The sequence below is a fragment of the Zonotrichia albicollis genome, chromosome 4, assembly GCF_047830755.1.
Source record: "Zonotrichia albicollis isolate bZonAlb1 chromosome 4, bZonAlb1.hap1, whole genome shotgun sequence".
Lineage (NCBI taxonomy): Eukaryota > Metazoa > Chordata > Aves > Passeriformes > Passerellidae > Zonotrichia > Zonotrichia albicollis.
In genome coordinates this window covers 48,722,011-48,742,673 of record NC_133822.1, presented here as the reverse complement: position 1 = coordinate 48,742,673, position 20,663 = coordinate 48,722,011, and the positions used below count along the sequence as shown (strand labels likewise).

The following is a 20,663-nucleotide window of genomic DNA, read 5'->3' as shown; positions in this document are numbered from 1 at the left end:
AATCACCGCCCTGTATATATACTTAACATTATAAGAAACTATATTAAATGTTTAACCAGGTAAGTACAGCTGGATGTTTCTCTTATGTGGCGTTTAAGGCAAAAAAACCTTATATATGCTTCTGTAAAAAGTGTTTATTAAAATTGACTTTGTTTTACAGTTTAGCAAACTCTGCAGGTAACCTTAAGAGCCTGCTCAATTCATTATCATTAAATCAACAACCAGATCTTCTTTCTGCCATTCCCTGGCCAGATTAATGGATTTTGGCATGATTTGTGTGTTTAACAGTGAAAGCTCTTGCTGGGTAAGCTAGCAAGCTTGACTAATTCTCAGTTGTGCTAACTTCATAAACCTATTTTAAGGTTTTAACTTTGACAAAAGATTAAAGATAGTGACACATACTTCTACCTTTAAATGCATCTAACATGATTATGGTTAATAAGTGTAACTAAAACATCAAATATGTATTGTATGGTACGTGTGACTATATGTATGTTTCAGATATTTTTCAATATTTTGTGGTTTAAAGTGAGATTCCACAAAAGAATTGATGTACTAATATTAAAGCATCTGCATAATATCTAATGGCTTGAAATATTAAATGATACTTTTTAATTAAGGAGTTACTAAACTCCGTAACAGGAACAGCTCATTTGTATTTCAAAACAACTTACACCTGAATCAGAAAAGTGAGAAATTATTTTATTTGTTCTAAAGCTGGCTTTCTCAGCAAACCCATTTTAACCCATTAAGCATTCCAGTTTCTATCGTTTTTCAGACAATCCTGAAATCAGTATTCAGAAAAGCTTGAAGAAAGGAGAAAAGAGAGGAAAAAATATTTTCAGCCTGTCTGACAAGACTACATAAAAAGCTTGTGATCAAAGGATCTTAAATACACGTTACTGGTGTGACAAACAACATTTTTGTCCTTTTATTAGATTTATTTTCCTTCTGAAAACTGAAATGGCCAGAGTATAGTTTGTGAAAGAAAGCCGGCAGGGTTGTATTCTTTGATTCCTAATTAACACCTTCAGTCTCAAAAGAGAACTAACAGAAATACCATAAAATGTTGCAGCTGCATTGTTATTCCGCTTGGTTGGTTTGTTAAAAGTCGGCTGGGCATTGGCAGCTGCAATAAAGGAGAAGCTCAATGGATGTTTTGTATTGTGCCCACTGAAGTGAAAGAAGGCAACCATTTTATTTTCAAATGGGCAGCTGCATAGTGATGTTTAAATGGAGCTAAATGTGAGATTTACTGTTAATTTATAGTAATTGGTTATAAATAAAGTGGCCATATAGCTTGGCTTTCATCTAAGAAAGCCGTAGAACACAAGCTGAAAGGGAATCAGTTATGAAGAGTAAAAAGTGAAGAGTAAAATAGTAGAGTGATGAAAAATGCAGTTACTTAGAAGGAGCAAGGGTATTCAGTTTTGCAATGTGATGCAGCAGGCACCTTGGAAACAAGTATTCAAGCCTTCTTTAGATAGTGCTTTGAGAAGTAAAGGTAGACATCCCTTTGTCCCAGTGTAGAGGAAACCAGTGTTTTAATGCCGGGGTTAGAACCAAGTGCAGCTCTGCCTGAAAAGCATAGGCTTGTATTTTCAGTAGTATAATGAAGGAGGTGTTTAACTCTGGTCAGATAAATCTCACTCACATTGAAAAACAGCAATTAGGGAAATATGTAAATCTAGATGTTTCATCTAATGCTAGCTAAGGGGTTACCAGTTCTTTCCTTGCACAATGACTGAACTAAAGAACTTCAGTGTCTGTGTAAGAACCATTGTCCCAGCCCCAGAGCCCGTTGGAAACCGAGTCCAGACTGGTCGTGGGAAATACCTACATATTTGACACAGGCCCCATTTCTGAGAGAAAAGGGGGTGGAATAGAAAGTATGGAGATTTTACTGTTGCATTCTAATCAGCCATGATCTGCCTAATTTGCTTTGATCAGGAAGATAAACTAATTTTCCTATAGGCTAGATAGAAGTAATTAGCAATCCAATGCTTTCATGCTTTTGTAAAGGGTAAAGAAAAGAATAACAGAAATTATAATGGTGGGAGCAAAGTACCCCTTTTCGGCTCATCTGAAAACATTGTTAACTGAAAATAGGATGGTGCCATAGGAGAGAGGCCCTGATTAAGGTGCCTTTTTGGGCTGGGATATCATTGTTCAACAGGATCTATAATGTTACACAGCTGCCTATTTCTGAAGACTAATTTCTCATGAGTTTTAGTATATTTAGCTTCTGTTCTCTTTTATGGAAAAAGCATATTCCATATAAACAGTACATCTGCCATTCTGAGAGGATGGTGTTTGATTTCACAAGGCATTTTAATATCTTTTTCCACAATTACATTAGAATAATTCAGTGGTTTATTAATGTCTAGATTTGCTGCTGCCATAAGACTTCAAGATGAGGGTTTCTGAGGCCATAATAGTGAAATCAAAAACTCTGTAACCATAGCCAAAGTCAAATTACTGGATATCCCAGTCTCCTGATTCTATTAGGTAACATTTACATGGTTCTGTGGGCCTGAGCTGTGACTGGCAGCCTGAAAAATGTGCTGTGCTGTAGTATGCCTCTGCTTAGTTTCCTGGGAGCTGTCACTCCTCCTTGGCTTTGCCCATTCTACTTCAGTATAAATCAAGATGTCTTGCAAAAGTTTCACAGTAAACCCCTTAATATGCAGACACAATGGCTTGCCATCTTTATCCAGGCAAACGGCTCATTCAGATCTTACTGAATTCCATAGGCTGCAGAATCTCTCATTTTTAATATCTGTCTTCCCCACATTTCCTCATCTTTATATGAATTGATTAGTTCAACAACCAGCTTGCTTAGTAATTCTGTCCACCTACCTCTCTGTATTTTCAAAGTTTTATTTAAAAAGCCAGATAAGCTTAAGGACTCTACTTATCATTTATGTTACTGTTGTATTGTCCACAACCATAATTGGGATTGTGGATCCACTATGTCAGGAACAGCTAAAGTATAGGGGCAGGCTCTATAAAAGCTTTCATAGGAAAAAAAAAAGAAAAGCAGCTATTGGTGATGAATGGGAAAAACATTTTATGGTGTGGATAGAGAAACAGGGGCATGTGTTCTATCTCAAAGACGCTCCTATTAAAAAAATAATATCCTTTAAAGACAGAGTTTGGAAAATTAATTTCCCCTGCCAGCAAGATGCATTGAATAGTATTTGGAGGAAAAATAAAAGCTCTGTTCCCATATGATAGCAGGCTTAAACTGAAGTATATAACAAATTTTTCAGTTGTCTTTCTACATCCTGTAATAGGTTGACATTGTAATAATCTGCAGTGCCACATATGATGGCAAAAGCTATGTTAGTTTCCATGTGAAAACATGGTAACAAAAAATTAAAACTGATGTAAAAATTATAAAAGAAGTAGAAGTATTCGTTGAAATAGCACTGAGAGTTGTGTTTAGCCTGGGAATATTTATTTGTTTTGCTTAAGGAGGCAGCACTGCCTCACAGATAAAGCATTGATTTGATATTCAAACCTATATTTTCATTTCCTTATTGCATTGCTTAGTGTCGCAGCGAAATTTTCTCCCACTCTACAATCTCCTCAACTCCTACTTAGCAGTTAACTCTTTGTGCTGTTCCTTGCAAAGTATTGCATAATTCAGTATTGTTGTACAAAAAGTGCAGCAGGGAAAAGACAGCAAGCACGTAATTCCCCCCACCTGTTGGCAATAAACATCCTTCTTGCATATGGGTGGGCAGAAGTTGCTCCCCTGGCCCTTCCAAGAGAAGACGAATAGCAATTCTGTTTCAGACTTTTGAATTACATCACTTTTTCTGTGGGATGTAAGCTAGAGTTTAGATTCCTACAGCTGTTATTCTTAAACCTGAGGAAGGACTGGAGACTGCTTTTGTGCCTCTTTTTGAGGTGCACAGAAATTAGTTTCCTAAATCCTTAGAGTTTTTGACATGAAAAGCATGAGGAAATTGGATTATCGGTAGCTCTTACAGGAGGAAAACACTGACTCTAATTATGAATTTCTTTTTTCCATAGTGTTCTGTTCATTGTGAGGCTGAGCTGTTACCACTTTCTTGTGCTAATATGGAAATAGACAATTGTCAAAATGGTGCAGAAAAACAGTTTCACAAGTTTCACAATTTTGCAATATCACTCCTAGTCCTAAAGAGCTCCACACACACATGAAGTCAGATCTATGTAGACTTTTTTAGGAAGATACATGTGAGCTCTGCCCTTGTTCTGAGCCATCTGGAAACCATCAGCAAAGCACTGAGCCTGACCTTACCTGAGCACTAACCTTACCAAAAAGGATGGTTTTTATCTGGAGACACCTAAGAAAGTGCATGGGAGAAAAACTTGTTCCACCTCATTGAGCCTAAAGGAGTCTGAATACAAGATTGAAACCTACATGAAACTGGACTCTCTAAGCTCTGCTTTCAGGAAACACATTCTGATTTACAGAGATCAAAGATTTCAAAACTGTTTTAATTGTTCTTACAGCCTAAATCGCAGTCACCTTCATTAGGGTTTTACTAATTTTTATTAAGTCCTCCTTACTGTTTTCTGTATTTCTAGAAAGATCTACCTGTTTATATTTTATAAAAGAAGGCCCAACAATCAAGTCACAAGTCTTAAAAGTCTTTACTTTGTCCTGATAAAAGTAAAGACAGCTTCTCACTTTTCGGTGTAAAGAAAACTAGTTTCTTTCACTAAAAGAAAAGCTTGAATAAGCAACCAGGCATTGCAGTATACTTCTGATGTCAGGAAACTTGTATTGGTGCAAATTAGGAATCATGTTTCTTCATTTATTTTCCTTGTTCTACCACTAGTATAAATATTGTGCATACTTTTTTTTTCTAGTTTAATTGGTCACCCATTTGTTCCTTAAGCCATTCAAGGCACTCCAGGTTATCTGGGATGTCTCCATGGGATACACATGATATGGGCTCTACAGGAAGGGCATCCTCTACTGTGCAAGCAGCGTTTGTTGGGAGCCAGGCAAGCGATCTCAAGTGATGAACCACAGCTAAAACAATCTGGCAGTTCAGTTTACTTTTAGTCAACCCAGAGCCATGGCATGGCTCCCCCAGAAATCTCAAAGAGACACAGAGAATTGCAGTATTGTTAACACAGCAACCTGTGTGAAGGGGGAGATTTGGAGTAGAAAACGCCTTTTTCAATTTGTATGACAGACTTCATATGAGGTTTAGAGTGAGCTGGGCTGAGGGTGGATGATCTGTGATGCCATATCCATGTTGCAGAGAGTTTTCAAATTTAAATTACAAGGTTTCTTCCTTTGATAGTGAAAAAAGTGTGGGACATTGTGACAGGGAAGGGAAGGGAAGGGAAGGGAAGGGAAGGGAAGGGAAGGGAAGGGAAGGGAAGGGAAGGGAAGGGAAGGGAAGGGAAGGGAAGGGAAGGGAAGGGAAGGGAAGGGAAGGGAAGGGAAGGGAAGGGAAGGGAAGGGAAGGGAAGGGAAGGGAAGGGAAGGGAAAAGACTTGACTAAACTTCTGCTTTCCAAAACCACTAGTGGGAAGGATAATCTTTGTGTATCCTGGTGAGGGTAATCCAGTGATCCCCAGTCTATGTGTTCTTGACATTCACAGTAAATTTTCTAATACAGCGGACAAGTCTGTTTGTTCGAACAACGAGATCTGTCTGGATTGGGGGAAATTTGACAGGGGTCTGAATTTTTTTTCTTTTAATATAACAAAATTTGACTAGCATTGCATTACTGATATCTCAAACTATGTCTAGGGTCTCCAATGCATGATGTTGTTCTGTTTTTCTCTTTTCTTTGGTGCCTAAACATTTTGACCATACTATTTCAATAATAATAATAATAATAATGATGGTAATAATAACAATAATAATAAGCCTTGGGCCTGTCAAAGTAGGTCATACCTTGACTCTGGTTTAAGCTATTGGATACAAAATGCAAAAAAAGAAAAAAATTTCTCTGGGATGTAAGAGCAGCTTAAAAATGTTTGTGTGTGAAAGCAGCACAGGTTTTGAGGTTTTAAAGTTTAAAGCCTGTCTATTAGCTTTAGTTGAAGAAAGTTACATTAAAACTGCATGGTCCTAAAGCAACACAAAGCAGTATGTAACATGTTAGAAATTATTAAACCTTTTAATTATATAAAGTTTTTGTAAAATATCATAAATTATGAATGCTTAATAAGGATTAATATAAATTTCTTGTCTGTACTTTAAATATACAACAAACAAAAAACTTCTGCTTAAGGGAAATTTTAGACTGTTTCTTTGAATAAAGCAATCAAGTTGTGCTTTAATCAATTTCTTTGTTGAATTTGAAGAAACATACATTCCAGTCTTAAAATAGTAACATAATTGTAAAGTTGTCAGTCTACGGTTTCTGTTTGAACTGATTACACTTGATAAAAATAACAAACCATGACAAATGGTGGGGCTAGGTTTCAGTAATTCACTGAAGAATGTCTCTACCAAGTCTTTGTGGCAAAATGTCTTGTTTGCAGGACAAATGCGGAGTTGAAATAACAACCCATGAATACCACTGGTGAAATGGCTATGTACACAAGGTGAATGCTAAAGTTTTCCCTTCTGAATGGACCTTTTAATCCAGGCATTATCTAGGCTCTGAAAAAGTCTTCAGTGGCCTTACGTACAGATTAATGAGAAAATCTGAGACTTGGAGTTGGGCTATTTGCAGAAACAGTTTTCAAGATTTACTGATGGTTTACAAATGCCATTTAAGCTTTCAAAGCCATCAATATGCTATTGAAAGGGATTTAGAGGGAAATCCTCCCACTATAGAGAATGAGGACTTTGAAGGATCTCGGTGGAAGCCCTTGGTCTCCCCACCCCTTCAAACCTTTCACTGGCTTCCTTCAGCATATAGAGCCCTGAAACGCGTGGCTATGGGAAAGGGGGGGTGGCCCCTTTGAAAGGCGTTTGTATGTAACTGAATGTGCCAATCTGCTTTTGTTCAGGCATGAGAACTGAATAGAAGTGTTTCCAGAAAAAGTCTCTTGTGCTCATGATCAGTTTTTCAATGGGCTTTCTGCTAATAGATTTTTAATATGGGAGCTGGAAATGGTGAAATACGAGTTTGAAAATTCTAGTGAATTGAAAAATTGCCCAAGAAAGTCTCTCTGCCCTATAGCATTTGTTAACCATGCAACCATATTCTTCTCTAATAGTGGCTTTCAAAGAAAAGGAACTTCATACATTATACATGTGACAAGACAAATCACCTGAGTTTAATTTTTTTTAAATAATATCCTTTAATCCACAGAAATTCTAAAACCTGTTTCTATGTTATTTCTTTTCTTTGGTTATTTAAAAATTCATTTTCAAACCATATGTTTTTATTTTTAAAAATATCCATTATGGGATTGAGTTAGGAAAAAAAGATAATGAACCTTAGATGATCATGTTTTAGTTAAAGGATTTGTAATTTAAGATCGGCATGGCTTGAAGTCCTTTCTTTTGCCCATGCTGTTCAGAATCAGCAGGATTCAAGATGAAAATTTTGAAGATCTTAATGAAATTGTACAAATGAAAAGTGGCAGAACCTGCTGCACAGTTCTGGAAAAAGGGATCTCAGAATCTCTCGTGGATTATGCAAGGATATACTGGGGCTTTATCCATTAGGTTCCTGAGAGATTTGTGGTTTTCAGTCAGAACAAATGCCCACAAAATCCCCTCTGTGTTCCTTTTAATAGCAACAGTATTTATGCGTGTAAAACTGTGGTGCTGTCTTCCAGTCTGTCACAAGTATGTGAAAATTGAGATTGAAATGCCAAGGCCATGACTGAGGGGGCATTCTTCACCTCTAATCTTGACATCACTCCCCACACAGGACAGGAGAACAAAGCCAGGATGTGACCTGCTGTAGTCTCTTTATACCCAGTATGTGATGTGAAGAAGATCATTGTGCATCCCACCAACTCCAAACTGTGCGAGGGCGTACTGAGCCCTGGAATCCGGCTAGCTAGTGAGGGGCGAAGGCCAGCACCCCTGCACATCTAAAGCCAGCCCCCCTCGGCGTCTTGGCCTTGGGCTGAGCTGGGAGGTAGCTCGGAGCGGCACGAGTGTGAGACGAATTAGGAGGCGACCACTTGCTGGAGGTAGGCTGTCGGTTTTATTACAGAAGCACCAACAAATATGGAGACCACCAGCAAATGGCCCTGAACAGGGGGCCAGACAGGGTTTTAAGGGAAAAAGGAGGGAAAAGGTAGGGAAACCCAGCTAGCCAATATTAATACATATTTTGAGGTCCTAAACATAATTGACATACATTAAATAACCAACTAATATTAAGCAAAGGAGGGGCTCCGGGGCGGCAGCCAACCATAACCCCCAGAGAGAAGAAGGTTCTCGAAACCTGGGAGGAGAAAGGGGGTGATTGACTGGACTCAGGGAGGAAACAACTTTCACTTATAAGGGAAACCAGGGGAGGAGCAATTACATATCGGCAACTATGAATAGCGGTTACTATAGCAACTTAGCTGGCAGGCTAGCGGTGGCGGGAAGGAAAGGGGAACGAAACCATTTTACACATAATAGGGGAGAACAATACATAAATTGGGGGAATAACACAAGAAACTTAACAACACACTACAACACCGAACTCCTCATGAAGGGAAAGGAAACTGACTAGATTCTGCAGAATGTGGAAAACAGGACAATACATCTCAGCAGAAGACCTGCTTCTGCTTAGTGCTTTGATTTCTGTGCCATATTTCATTTCTATCTGCACCATTTTGATGCTGGCATCCATTTTGCCACCATCTGGGGAAGGAGAGCAGCAGTAGCAGCGTGTGGCAGGTACTATCTCATGTGGGGTGATCAGTGTCATAAGAAGCCAATATCACGTAGCAATTGGGTGTTGTGGTGTTCATCTGTGCTACTTGTTCATTGCAAAGCGAATGAAACCTATAGAAGAACTCCCAGATTGTCTAAGGCTTCTAGTTCTTAAAAAAGGATGGCGCATCTTCACCCAGAAAGAACCATCTGTTACATCCCACTCCTCTCCGCAGGTTAAGGGGGATGTTGTTTGAGTCACTTTACGTGATGCACTGGAGAAAACAATTCTCCAGACATTCAGTACCAAACTTTTACTTGCAAACTTTAGAACATTAAGGTAGAATAAGGTACTTGGCAAATTTAAAATTAACTTAGGCAACTTGAACTTATCCAGATATGGGTAAGAGGCACTTACAAGGCATTGAATGAAAATTTTTTGTCTAGCTTACAATATATTTTGAGAAGTTAGAGAAAAGAGAGAAAGAAAGGGTAAGAGTAAAAAGATATTACCATGCGTGGATCCAGCAATGAAACTTGATTGTTGCAATTTAGATGCCTACTGATCGAAGTGATGACATTTCCCTTAACCTGCGGAGAGGAGTGGGATGTAATAGATGGTTCTTTCTGGGTGAAGATGCGCCATCCTTTTTTAAGAACTAGAAGCCTTAGACAGTCACAGTCTTGGTCTGCCAGGGGTGGGGGGAGCCCATGAAACACAAAGTTCAGTGGTTTAAGAAATGGTGAGGTTCAAGTGGGAATGCCCAGGTACCTCCTCTAGGAGGGGGGAGGCGGGAATGGAATTTTACACTGTCGGATGCAACACTGTGGATCACGTGCTGCAGTCTTCTGGAGGAAGGACCTAGAAATGAGTCTGGGGGTGCTTTGGGGGTCTTTGATGGTTTATGACACCTAAGACATGACAATTGCCTCTTGGTAGAGTAGTTGAGCCAATTATGCCCATCAGAGGAGATAAACACCTTCAGACCCACATGTGAATATCCTGGTATCTCTCCCCTAGAGGGAAGGTTTACACATGAGCCAGTTGCATAAAGAAGGACATGATAAAAAGCACTACCCCACTTCCCAGGATCTGCTGCTTATCAGCCTCTTCCTGGCTCAAATCCCAGCTTCTTGCTAACAAAGGTTGATTTGTGGTGGTCATCCTGTGGTGCTCACACCCACTGCACCTGGGCTGTTACCTTGCACACTGTCAGCAAAACACCCATTGCTTTTTGCAAATGGCCAATTGTTTGAGCCTTTAGCCATTAACATTTTCAGTCTCTCACTCCATCACAATGTACATAATTCTGTATAATCCTACTGGTTTCCTGATGGAGCTGATTGGAAACCTGAACTTGATGTTAAAGAAGAATTGAGCAAAGACTATGGAAAAGAGAGGGTGAGAAAGGAATATTGACCAGAATCAGCTCATCACTTTGGAAAAAACACCAGGAATGAAAAGTTAAGTACCAAAAAAAATTGGACCATGCAAGACAACCAAACAGAAAACAAAGAAAGGCTCTAACAGCTGAAAGTGCTACACTTTCCACTCCTTAGTGACCTACATGACATCTTGCCTTCAACAGATTTTAGAAATTATAAAATGGCTAAAAAAATATACTTTGAAAAATTCCCCGTGAACCTATGAATACTGCATGCACTATTTCAGGCAAGCCAGTATGATGTTGCATAATTTCCACAACCATGAAATACTGCCTGTTGGGTAGAACCTGTCATTAGGAACTGGTAGGCCTGGGAGGATGTCTCCCATCCATGGGAGTCACTGGGAGTTTTGCTGCCAGTGGAGCCAGGTGTTTACCCCCAGGCACATTTCTAGTGCTGACATTGACTTGCTGTATTAGAGGTATTAAGACAGGGCAACTGATTGTTTTCAACATTTTTATAATTTGGAATAGAAAAAGAGATCTTGGAAAGTTCATTTTGTGAGCAAAATAGGCAGACCAGACAGGTGCAGTTAAGGACACACTATTTCACATGTGCACACAGGTGCAATATAGTTGGCAGCAACTGTTTACATTTGGTAAAAGTTTGTTTTGGCTACTGATGTTTTGTGATATTGTCTCCAGGAAGATCCAAAACTCATATTTGAAGCCTGAATCAGAGACAGGGCTGAGGATTAGGCTGAACAGCACCAGTTAGTTGCTTGCCCTGAAAAGATTTTCTGTTGATCATCGTAACAATCACAAGAAGTGTGGGTCATTGCCCTCAAAATGAGGTTGCCAAACAGTGGACTATGTAAGCTCTGTGAATAAAAGGAAGGAAAGAGGGATCGCTTTTTCTGGATCAAGGTGCTGCCTCTGCTCCTACTAAATACTGGCTTATCCCATGAACAGCCGAAATGAGCTCAATAGAAATAGTTCTGAAGTATTTTACCTCCATATATTAATTGTAAAGCTCTGATCCCATTAATTTAAGTTGTAAAAGGAAATAATTTCTCAAAAGAGAACACATTTTTATACTAGAAAGAGTACAGCTCTTTCCAGTATGATTATGCTGGTATAAGTGCAGGAAAAATATGTGCCAGCCCAGTATAAAACATGAAGTCTCTCTACTGGAGATTTCTCCTTGTTAGGAGAGATCTCGACCCTGCTCCTTGACCTGATTGTTTAAAGCTAGCTCAGGTATTTCGGTAGTCTGCCTATCTGAAGGGCAGCTGATCAGTTACGAGCAAAGAAAATGTGTGGAGACTAGATACAAGTAATGTCAGTATAAGATTAAGGATCTGGTATTTATTTATATTAAGACTGTTTCATACCAGTCCATGTGAAGGTATCTCATGATGAAAATGAATTTTTATTACTTAAGAAAAAATAAATCATTACCTGATGGAGAAATACAGTGGTTTTATGTGCATTATCTTTGTGAGAATCAAACTACGTATTTCTTGGCACTTACTGTTGCAGAAATGTGGATGTTCAACCAGTCAGGGAAAGATCTGACAGCTTTGTCATTCCTCTGAGCTCTATAGGAAGTGTTGGAAGAGACTGTCAGGAGCTGGCACATGTAAATGCTTTTTGTGTTTCAGCAAACAAGCTCTGTCAGAGACATAAAGGGAAGATGTGCATATAAAAAAAATCCACAACTTCCTATGTCAGAGGAATGTTTACAATATTTACATCCTAGGTATAAGATCAGTCTGCATTAGTCCAAGCCAAAACTTACAACTGAAAGAAACCAGTTCTGCTTCACCTTTCTTGTGTTTCTTCTCTGTATTTGCACTTGTGGAGGCACAAACACCAACATAGTGAACAAATTCAGGTAACTGATTTCAATTAAAACCAATTTTTTTTCCTGCTGGATATTTTTTTTAATATAGATCAGTTGCCAACTCTGGTTAAACAGCATCTTTACAAAGAATGAGCAGTTCTAGATTAGGGGAGAGATCAGGAGAAATTCTTTTGGTAGCAACATTGAGTGAAAGCGAGTATGTTGATGATATGATATCCATTGGGTTGTCCATGCAATAAAGAGAAGATTCTGTAGATAATTATTTCAGCTAAGCAACAGCATAAAATTGATCAAATCAGTACTTCAAAATAGAACTCTGGTAGGTGTAATGTAGCATAGCATCAGTTCCTTTGCTGGAACTCTTCAATTACTGTTCATCAACACAAGGTACAAGTAAGCGGTAATAAAAGCAGAAGTGGCAGTGCTCTGCTAAAATGATTGGACATCATAATATTAATTGTGTTCTCCAACCTAAACAGTTCTATGATTCTGAGTCTGTGATTCAGCACCAATGCATAGGAAAATGGAAACTTGTAGGATAAGAGCAGCAAAGAAACTTACCAGCATTTTACTGCTAAATCATCTGAAAAAAGAAAAAAAAAAGAGCAGTTGAGATTAAAGGCATGGATTCATGCTGACTTTTATTTTTGCTATCTCCTTTACTAAACCAGAATTTCACCCAGAGTGTGTGTATTTTGCAGTGAGCTATTTTGGGAATACCCAGTGTGTATATATCCATGACACCTGCTACATTATGTCACACAGAGTGACATTGTGCAGAGATCTGGTGCTGTACAATTGGAACAGCATAGCATCATCCTGCTGTACCTGGGATAATTAGTCTCTCTGAAGATACCTAACGTGATAATGCATCTTCCAGCTCTGGACCCAGCTCACTCAGCTGGACCTTGGGGACCTTTGCACTATACAATGTAGATGTATTTCCTGCCCTGAATGCACAGATCTGTTGTGCACAGATCTTTGTATACTCATGCTTACATCATCACTGTTGGAATGTGTTTATAGTAGATGCTCTCAAAGCTCTTTGGGTTTAAATTCTTCAAATTCGTATTGTGGAATTGAGTTGAGGCAAGTTAGGATGCACAAAATAAATTACTTACACTGTATCTTATTACAAATGAAATCAGGCTAATAATAATTAATTTTCACTCTCAGCAGGCTTACAAAAGTTATCTTGAGTATTTTGGTGAAGATGAGTTTTAAAATTGGTTTAAATAACATATAATCTGTGATGTACATAATTTATGGTTAGCTATTCAGACCAATTCACTACTGGTGAGCCGTAATAGTTAATTTAGAAATTTGCACTTTATAACTTCAGGGTTATATTTTGAATCTTTGTTTACACCCAGATATATTTTGAATTAGTTTCTGCTGTAGACAAGGTATAGCATGTCAATAATCGAACTATGCTCTGCATTTTGTACATGTTCTCTTGTCATATAAATAACCATAATTTAGAAACAGCCTCATTGAAACCAGAAGGATGAAATTATAGACAGGGAATTAGAAGAAAACTAGACACCCTGTTTCTAAAATGGATGAATGTGTCCAATCATTCAGGAGAAGAAAAAAACCCCAAAAAGTAATAAAAAGGAAAAAATGTATTTTTGTCATTTATGTAACAAATCGTTGTAAAAATAAGCAACATCTGGAGTGGCAGAAAATATTCTGAAACCAAAGATTTCTTTTCCCCAGACTTGGTTACATCTAAGATATATCTATTGTCAATTTAATTGTGCTATTCTTCATCAAAATAAGATAAACAGTACTTGAAAAACAAACAAGTAATGAAAAACACAATAAACATGCCAGTAGTTGTCTTCATAAATTACAATAAAAACTGATATTATTTTCCTGTTGTATATATATTGTATATTGTTTCAGTATTTGAACAAGATTAATCATGTATGCAGTACTCATATAATGTGTTTGACCTAGTGCAGCAGAAACAAGCAGTAACTCACAAAGTAAAAATGTACTAATACAATCTGTGGGCATGGGTGGAAGAGGAATTCCATCCAGTCCTCTTTACTGTCTCTGCTGGCTTCTGTATTATGAAATACTCCTTTAGTTATTCAAGTTTTTAAATATGTGAGCTAAGTACAGCAAATGATTGGCATCTTGGAATGTTTTTGTAAATTACCCTGGTAATTATTCCTTAGCAAACTGACTCTTCAACCTCATATGAACAGCCATGAATCAGCTTTGAAATGAAATGGTTAATTTTATCTAGTGGGCACCATGAATTTGATATTAGAAAAAAAAAAAAAAAAACAGACAGTCAGAATCTTTTTTACCTAAAATGATATATCAGGTACTTGTCAGATTAATTCAGCACTGGGTGTGCATCTTTGATCTTTACTTTCTTTTTTTAACCCTAATTGTTTGCTCTGACCTGCTCCCTCTGCTGGAGTCTTGGATAAACTGAATGGCAAAATTGTTTCCTGAAAAGATTAATCATGCACATACTGTTTGCTTTACAAATGTTCTGCAGTCCAGATATAAGTAAGACTTTGATGGTTGTTTATATGGAAGAATTGCCTGTGTTCAGGAATAATGCATGGTGTTTAAAATCACTGTGTTACAAAGCTTCTGCGGTAATAAGCCAAATTTTGCTGTCTGTGACATCAGAGGAACTCAGTGACAGGTGTTGGGAATGCAAAAGTCTGGCCAAAGCATTTTGTTACTTTGTGTTGAATCCAGATGTGACCTCTCAGCCTGTTTGCCAGGATCCAGTATTATATGGGCCAATGCACAACAGCACAGAAGAGATGTAGACAGAGCCCTCCTGACCTTACTGAATCACCTTTGAGGTTTCCCTAAATTCAAGGTGCTTGATCCTTACCATATATATCTATTTACAATTGTGGTGGCTGGAGCCAGCACCACAGGTGTGACTAGGAAGGGTGTGAGATGGACAGAGGGAGTACTGTCCCTTTACTGGCATGAAACCTTGTGAGATGTGCAGGCACACAGGCTCACTGCATGTGACCACACAGCATCGTTTGCTTGTTGCAGGGCATGTTTTAATACAAAGGAGTTGGGTCTCTGGAAGGAGTGAGCTTCAATGTCAAGTAACAAAATTTTCTGTAATAAATGTGTGACAAGCAATCAATCCTCTTTTGGCCTTACACCCCTTCCATGTAAACCTGTGGCGTGGGATCGGTAGCTGTTAATTTGCTATTGCAAATAATATTACGCAGGGTAATGGATTCTTTAATAATAGCATTTGTCATTATTTTGTGTCACTACATGTAAGCTAGTGTCAATTTTTGTTCTAAACAAATTAAGGAAATTGTCTTAGTTTAGAAACTGTTCTCAACTGGTAACAACTAAGGGACAACATTTAGTCTATTGACAATATTTTATGAGAGTGCTTTATCTTTCAAAGGCTTTCAAAAAAGGAATTGTTAATACATGTTGGATGAGGCAAGCTTAGGAGAATCAAAATCAATAATAAGTCTTGATATGTTTTTTAATCAAACAGGTTGCAACTCTTTAAATAATTTGGCTATAAAATTAATTATCTTTAATATTGGATTTTTGGTTTAGATCTGGAATGGATACACAAGTTAGTACCATTCAGTATAATAGACATTTAGCTTAGTAGAAGTTTAGCATGTATCCTTAGGCATACTTTTGTTCTCCTTTAAAAGACATAAATATAATGTGAAAAACCAATCTTCTATGATGAATAGTCACTGAAACATCTCTTGTAATAACAGTTAATAAAAGTTTAGTAATGTGGCCTGCAGACTCATCTATTATATGTTAGGAACTAATTTCACTTAACTTGTTTTACTGGCTTTCTGGAATTCATTGTGAACTACTCACTTTTAAGATGGTAACTGAATGTTTTTTCAGTGTGTTTGTTCACGGACAATAAAACTGGGGGAAACAAAGACCTGCCGTATTTGCCTTCTTGGATGCTGTTTTGCAAATACTAATTTACTCATCCATTCACCCAGAAAAAAAAACAGGTAGATGCATGGTGCAGTTTTCAATATTTTCTGGTCTTCAAAGATTTAATCAGAGCTAGGATTCCTTTAACAAATCACCAGAGACACTGCATGGTGATTGATTGGTACAGAGTATAAATAAGATATCATTATAGTGAGCCATGTTGCCAAAGCAGTCACTAAAGCAAAGCTCCTTATCTTTTGAAAAGATGAAAGTTTCATTTGAAGGTTTGTTGCCTTTATAGTCAGCAGCTGGAATCAGGCTGCAGGAATGCTGATGAGAGAAAGGACAATGCATTCATCTCACTGTTCAAAATAGCATATTACCTTTTCAGTATGATATGGTAGCTCATGGTGGTTTTCACCAAGGTGGGGCTATGGCTGTCTCTATTCAGAGTACTTGTAAATTTACGGTATCTTCTTACCATTTTGCTCCTACTGTCATCAGTGGAATTTGTATGTGCTGTGATGCTGGAAGATGGGTGTAGTTCTGTTACACTGAATTATTTAAAGGCTTTGCGTATTCAAATATTTCTAAGTTTTTCATCACTGTAGTTTGTAAGAGACTACCAAGATTTGATAGAAAATCAGAACCATTCCACTGAGGATAGTTAAAGTTCCAATACCTTGATTTTAATATTTTTAAGCACTTAGTTGCAAATGCAAGCCAGCTTTCGTGCCCTTCTCTTTCCTAGAGAGAGCAAATTGCTAGTTTTTACAGGCCAGCACTGAAAGAAGAAATCAGAAAACCCATTTGAAGGAAAGAAACCATCATATGTGCAGGACATAAGACACATTCTCTGCAATTGTTACTGGTTTTCACAGTGATTATATGTAACCCTAGAATTTACCACCTAGCTATTTCTGGCTGTTAGCTGTGCTTGATCTAGCTAATGGCTGTAAATCTCATCCTAACCATGTCTTCTTGGCAGGTGTAAAATGCTAGCAAACCAAAATTCTGAGAACATCCTTTATTTGTCTCTAGAGCACTGTGAGGAATTTCTGTTCAGAAGCCCAAATTTTACAGTATTGTTCACACGAGACCCATTGACTGATTGCATTGCATTACCCCTTTGTTTGTCTCACCTCTCTGAGCATCCCGCCAGAAATAACTTTGTGCCATGGCAGTTCTCTCTCTTCTCTCGCTCATTCCAGTGAACAAAAATGTGATTAAATGCATTCGTGGTAATTCTGAAACAAAAGAATATTATGAATCTAAAAACTGTGAGCACAGACGAACTACTCCTTTGCCAGTGTAAGGGATGTGTGGGATTTTTTGGAGAAATAATGTCACCTATTTAGCTAACCAGTACAGCTGGAAATAGAGAACTTTGATTTCTGTGCCTGAAACTTTCTCAGTTTTTCCAACTGTGTCAGCTAGCTTCATCAAATATATTACCTCTCACTACCATAGTCTGCCTTATATTCTTAAACCATTACAGCTACAAGAATAGCACATTGCCAACACAGACTGTAATGCCCTGTGTATTAGTTGCTGGTATCTTAAAAGCTACTTTAAAAAGAGGTGATTGAGTTAGCTTGGGAAGTAATTCCTGTTAACTCCACCATCCCTGGAAATATTTAGGAGATACGTAGACGTGGCACTTAGGGACATGGTTTAGTAATAAACACATGGCAGTGCTGTGTTGAAGATTGGACTGGATGACCTGAAGGGTCTTTTCCAACCCAAACAAATCCACGATTCTGTGAAATACGTATAGGTAGTGTTTAGTAGTTCAGTTGCACAAAAACACCTTTGTATGTTTTGTTCCAAGAAAAGAATCATGTGGGGCAAAAAAAATAATCAATCTAACAGAAGGAAATTATTTAACTGGTAGGTTTAAAAAGAGTTAGAAATTGCTGCAGCGTACACTGGGAAAAAGGAGAGATTCTCCTCCATCATATGATGTGGTACACATCCTTTTTACCACATGAGTGGAGTTCGAAAAGGAGAATAGGACCTAGCAGTGCACCGTTGGCAAATCCACTCTGGGGTCTAAAGATGTTATTAAGGAAAATGCACTTATTGTTGATTTTCTCTTTGGTCATCAAAGCACATAATGAAAGCCACCATCTCTTGTTCTAATCCTCTTAAGATATTAGGGTCTGGGTAGGCTGCTTCTGACTCGTTCATCATGGGGTCCTGTGGGTGATACAAGCAGACAAGTACTGCCTGCTAGTAACAGAAGTTAATATGCTAGAAAAGCGGGCTTCAGGTTTGTCTCATCAGCCAGAGCACTGGTTAATGCTGGGTTTGTAGAATGCCCTACATACGTGTGTGTCTGAAGACGAATCATTCCCATCTTCCACCAGGGCTGGCTTTTTAAGTCTAAAATGTAATTTGGCATGTTTTCAAAAACCCATTAAGACATGTGTTGAAAATATCATAATCAAAATGATCTTGTTAAAATATTGGGTTTATCTTAATATTCAGTAGTATATAATTCACTACCTGGATGAGTTTTTCTTCTGCCAAATAAATCCATGTTTTTGTTCCTTTGCCAGAATAAATCCTTTGAGCCTTTATCAAAGTGAAAGGGTAATAACCTGCTACACAGTATGAAAGAATTAGGTGATAAAGTGTTACAATAAAAAATGAATTTAATAAGTACACGTTTCTCAAATTATACTTTGATTTTTGAAGTGAATGCAGAAACCTTACTCAACATTGATTTGATAATTGTTGTAAAGTATTAACACATTTCCTTTATTTTAAAATCTCTATGTGAAGTATGTTTTTAAATTATACATTTTAAAATTCACCAAAAGATCAAACATCTAAATTAACTATGCTGACTAAAAGCATATATTCTGTAATGTGAAACAGACTGTGAGTAATAAGAACTAGATGGAGTAGGAATAGGATGCCTACCCACCAAAGTACAGATAACTTATTTACCTTGTAAACTCTCAACAGCTGGAAGATATAAAGTTATCTAAATAGTACCCAAAGTAGCTGGAAACTATAAGCACTGCTACAAATGTGTAGATATGTTTAAATAGTGGGGAGTTTTAAATTACTGTATAATGCTTGCATAAAATATGCAGGTCTCCTAATTTTGTTTTAAGAATCTACAGAAATTTTGATACAGTTGTGGAAGTTGTATCATCCACATAGAATTTTATTATGCAATTTGTTTACAGTCCTGGCGCTCAGTGAAAAGCAGTTATAATGATACTGTAGGGCATGGGGAAGACAGTGAAAAACAGTGGATAGGCAAGTTAAGAATAAAAGGGTATTATATGAAATTTAGTCTAAAACATAGCTTGAATGAGCTCTGACAGAGCTGATATTGCTGGTAGTTTCCTGTACCAGGAACTACCATGGAACCCCACCAGGAAGTGTGTTACAGAGCAGGATCACATTACACCCTTGTTTTATGGTTCGTTTCACTTATTTAATGCAATTTGAGTACCTGTAACAAAAGAGCACTCAAAAAGGGAATGCTTATTATTTGGAAATATGTCATTTCTGTAAGTCAAGTTGGGTTTTGGGGACACTTGACGTGCCTGTGTGAGCCAAGGCAGATCAGTATGACCATGCAAGAGGCTGTGTGGCAAAAGCAAAGCGTTTCCATATTCATGAAATTTTAAGGATGATGCAGTTCCTTTGTATATATTTGCTTTTGTCTGTCTACTGTAGTAAACCAAGTGTACTGCAGTGCTACAACAACAAAAAGCATCGTAATTTTCCCTTACTACTCCAAGTACATTTTAATATAGTACAGTGATTTATTAAAATTATGTCAACTGAAAGTGTTGTGTAGTGTTCTAGCTGATTTATAGAGCATGATAAAACATTCCAAAATCTCTGGAAATGAGGAACATGCTACAGCCTGTATTGGTCTGACATATGAAAAAGGAGTGTTTAATGTGTTAAGTAGATAATGATTCATCAATTCTGGCAGAGGAACTAATTTTTATTAATGCAGTACTTAAAAATGTGTGGAATGAACAGCTGGATGCCACAGTTGTGGCTTGCCATATTAAGTCTCTGTCTGTTTTCCCCTACAGTGATCTCAGTATGAACAACATTACTAAGCTGCCCTCAAACCCTGTGCACAATCTGCGCTTCCTGGAAGAGCTGTAAGTATCATTGTGTCCTTGATGGGCCTAGTCAGCACTAGACACATTCCTGTGTTTGTCTCTCCTGCTTACTGTGGGAACCAGATAAAACGGTGCAGGAAAGCTGTCAGCCTGACACTTTTGGCACATGCGGAAACACTTAGTTGAAAAAAAAACAATTGCTGTGATTCTGGAAATGAACTTATAAAAGAGTTACCATGAGGCTACAACTTCTCTAAGCAGAGACAGAGCCAAACAAATTAAAATTTTTAAACAAGGACTGTTTAAAAGAGCTGGATTACTTTTTGGAAATAGTTAAACAGCAGGATATTAAAAGTTTGAATACTGGCTCATGTTTATTAAAATCCCAAGTAAAGCTGTAATCAAAACCAAAACCTGCTGCCTTGTTCTGCCGGTGTCAAGGACAATTGAGTCCACATTTCATATTATGGAAGCTTCTTGTCCTAATCACTTTTAATTACTGTTTCCTTACTCTTAAACTTAGCATCCCTGAAGGCTGACTGTGGAGTACAGAATCCTGCAAAGAGCTTAGTTACGCTATCTACTAC

The 20,663-nt window shown here is 37.8% G+C and overlaps 1 protein-coding gene across 2 annotated transcripts in view; it reads left to right on the top strand.

The window, feature by feature from the left end:
• The window catches only part of LGR5 (leucine rich repeat containing G protein-coupled receptor 5), a 91,733-nt gene that overhangs the window by 17,126 nt on the left and 53,944 nt on the right, over positions 1-20,663 (top strand). For both annotated transcript variants that reach the window (XM_005480602.4, XM_074539728.1), the window contains exon 2: positions 20,044-20,115. In XM_005480602.4, coding sequence (XP_005480659.2) covers positions 20,044-20,115 — 72 coding nt within the window. The remainder of the gene's footprint in view (positions 1-20,043; positions 20,116-20,663) is intronic.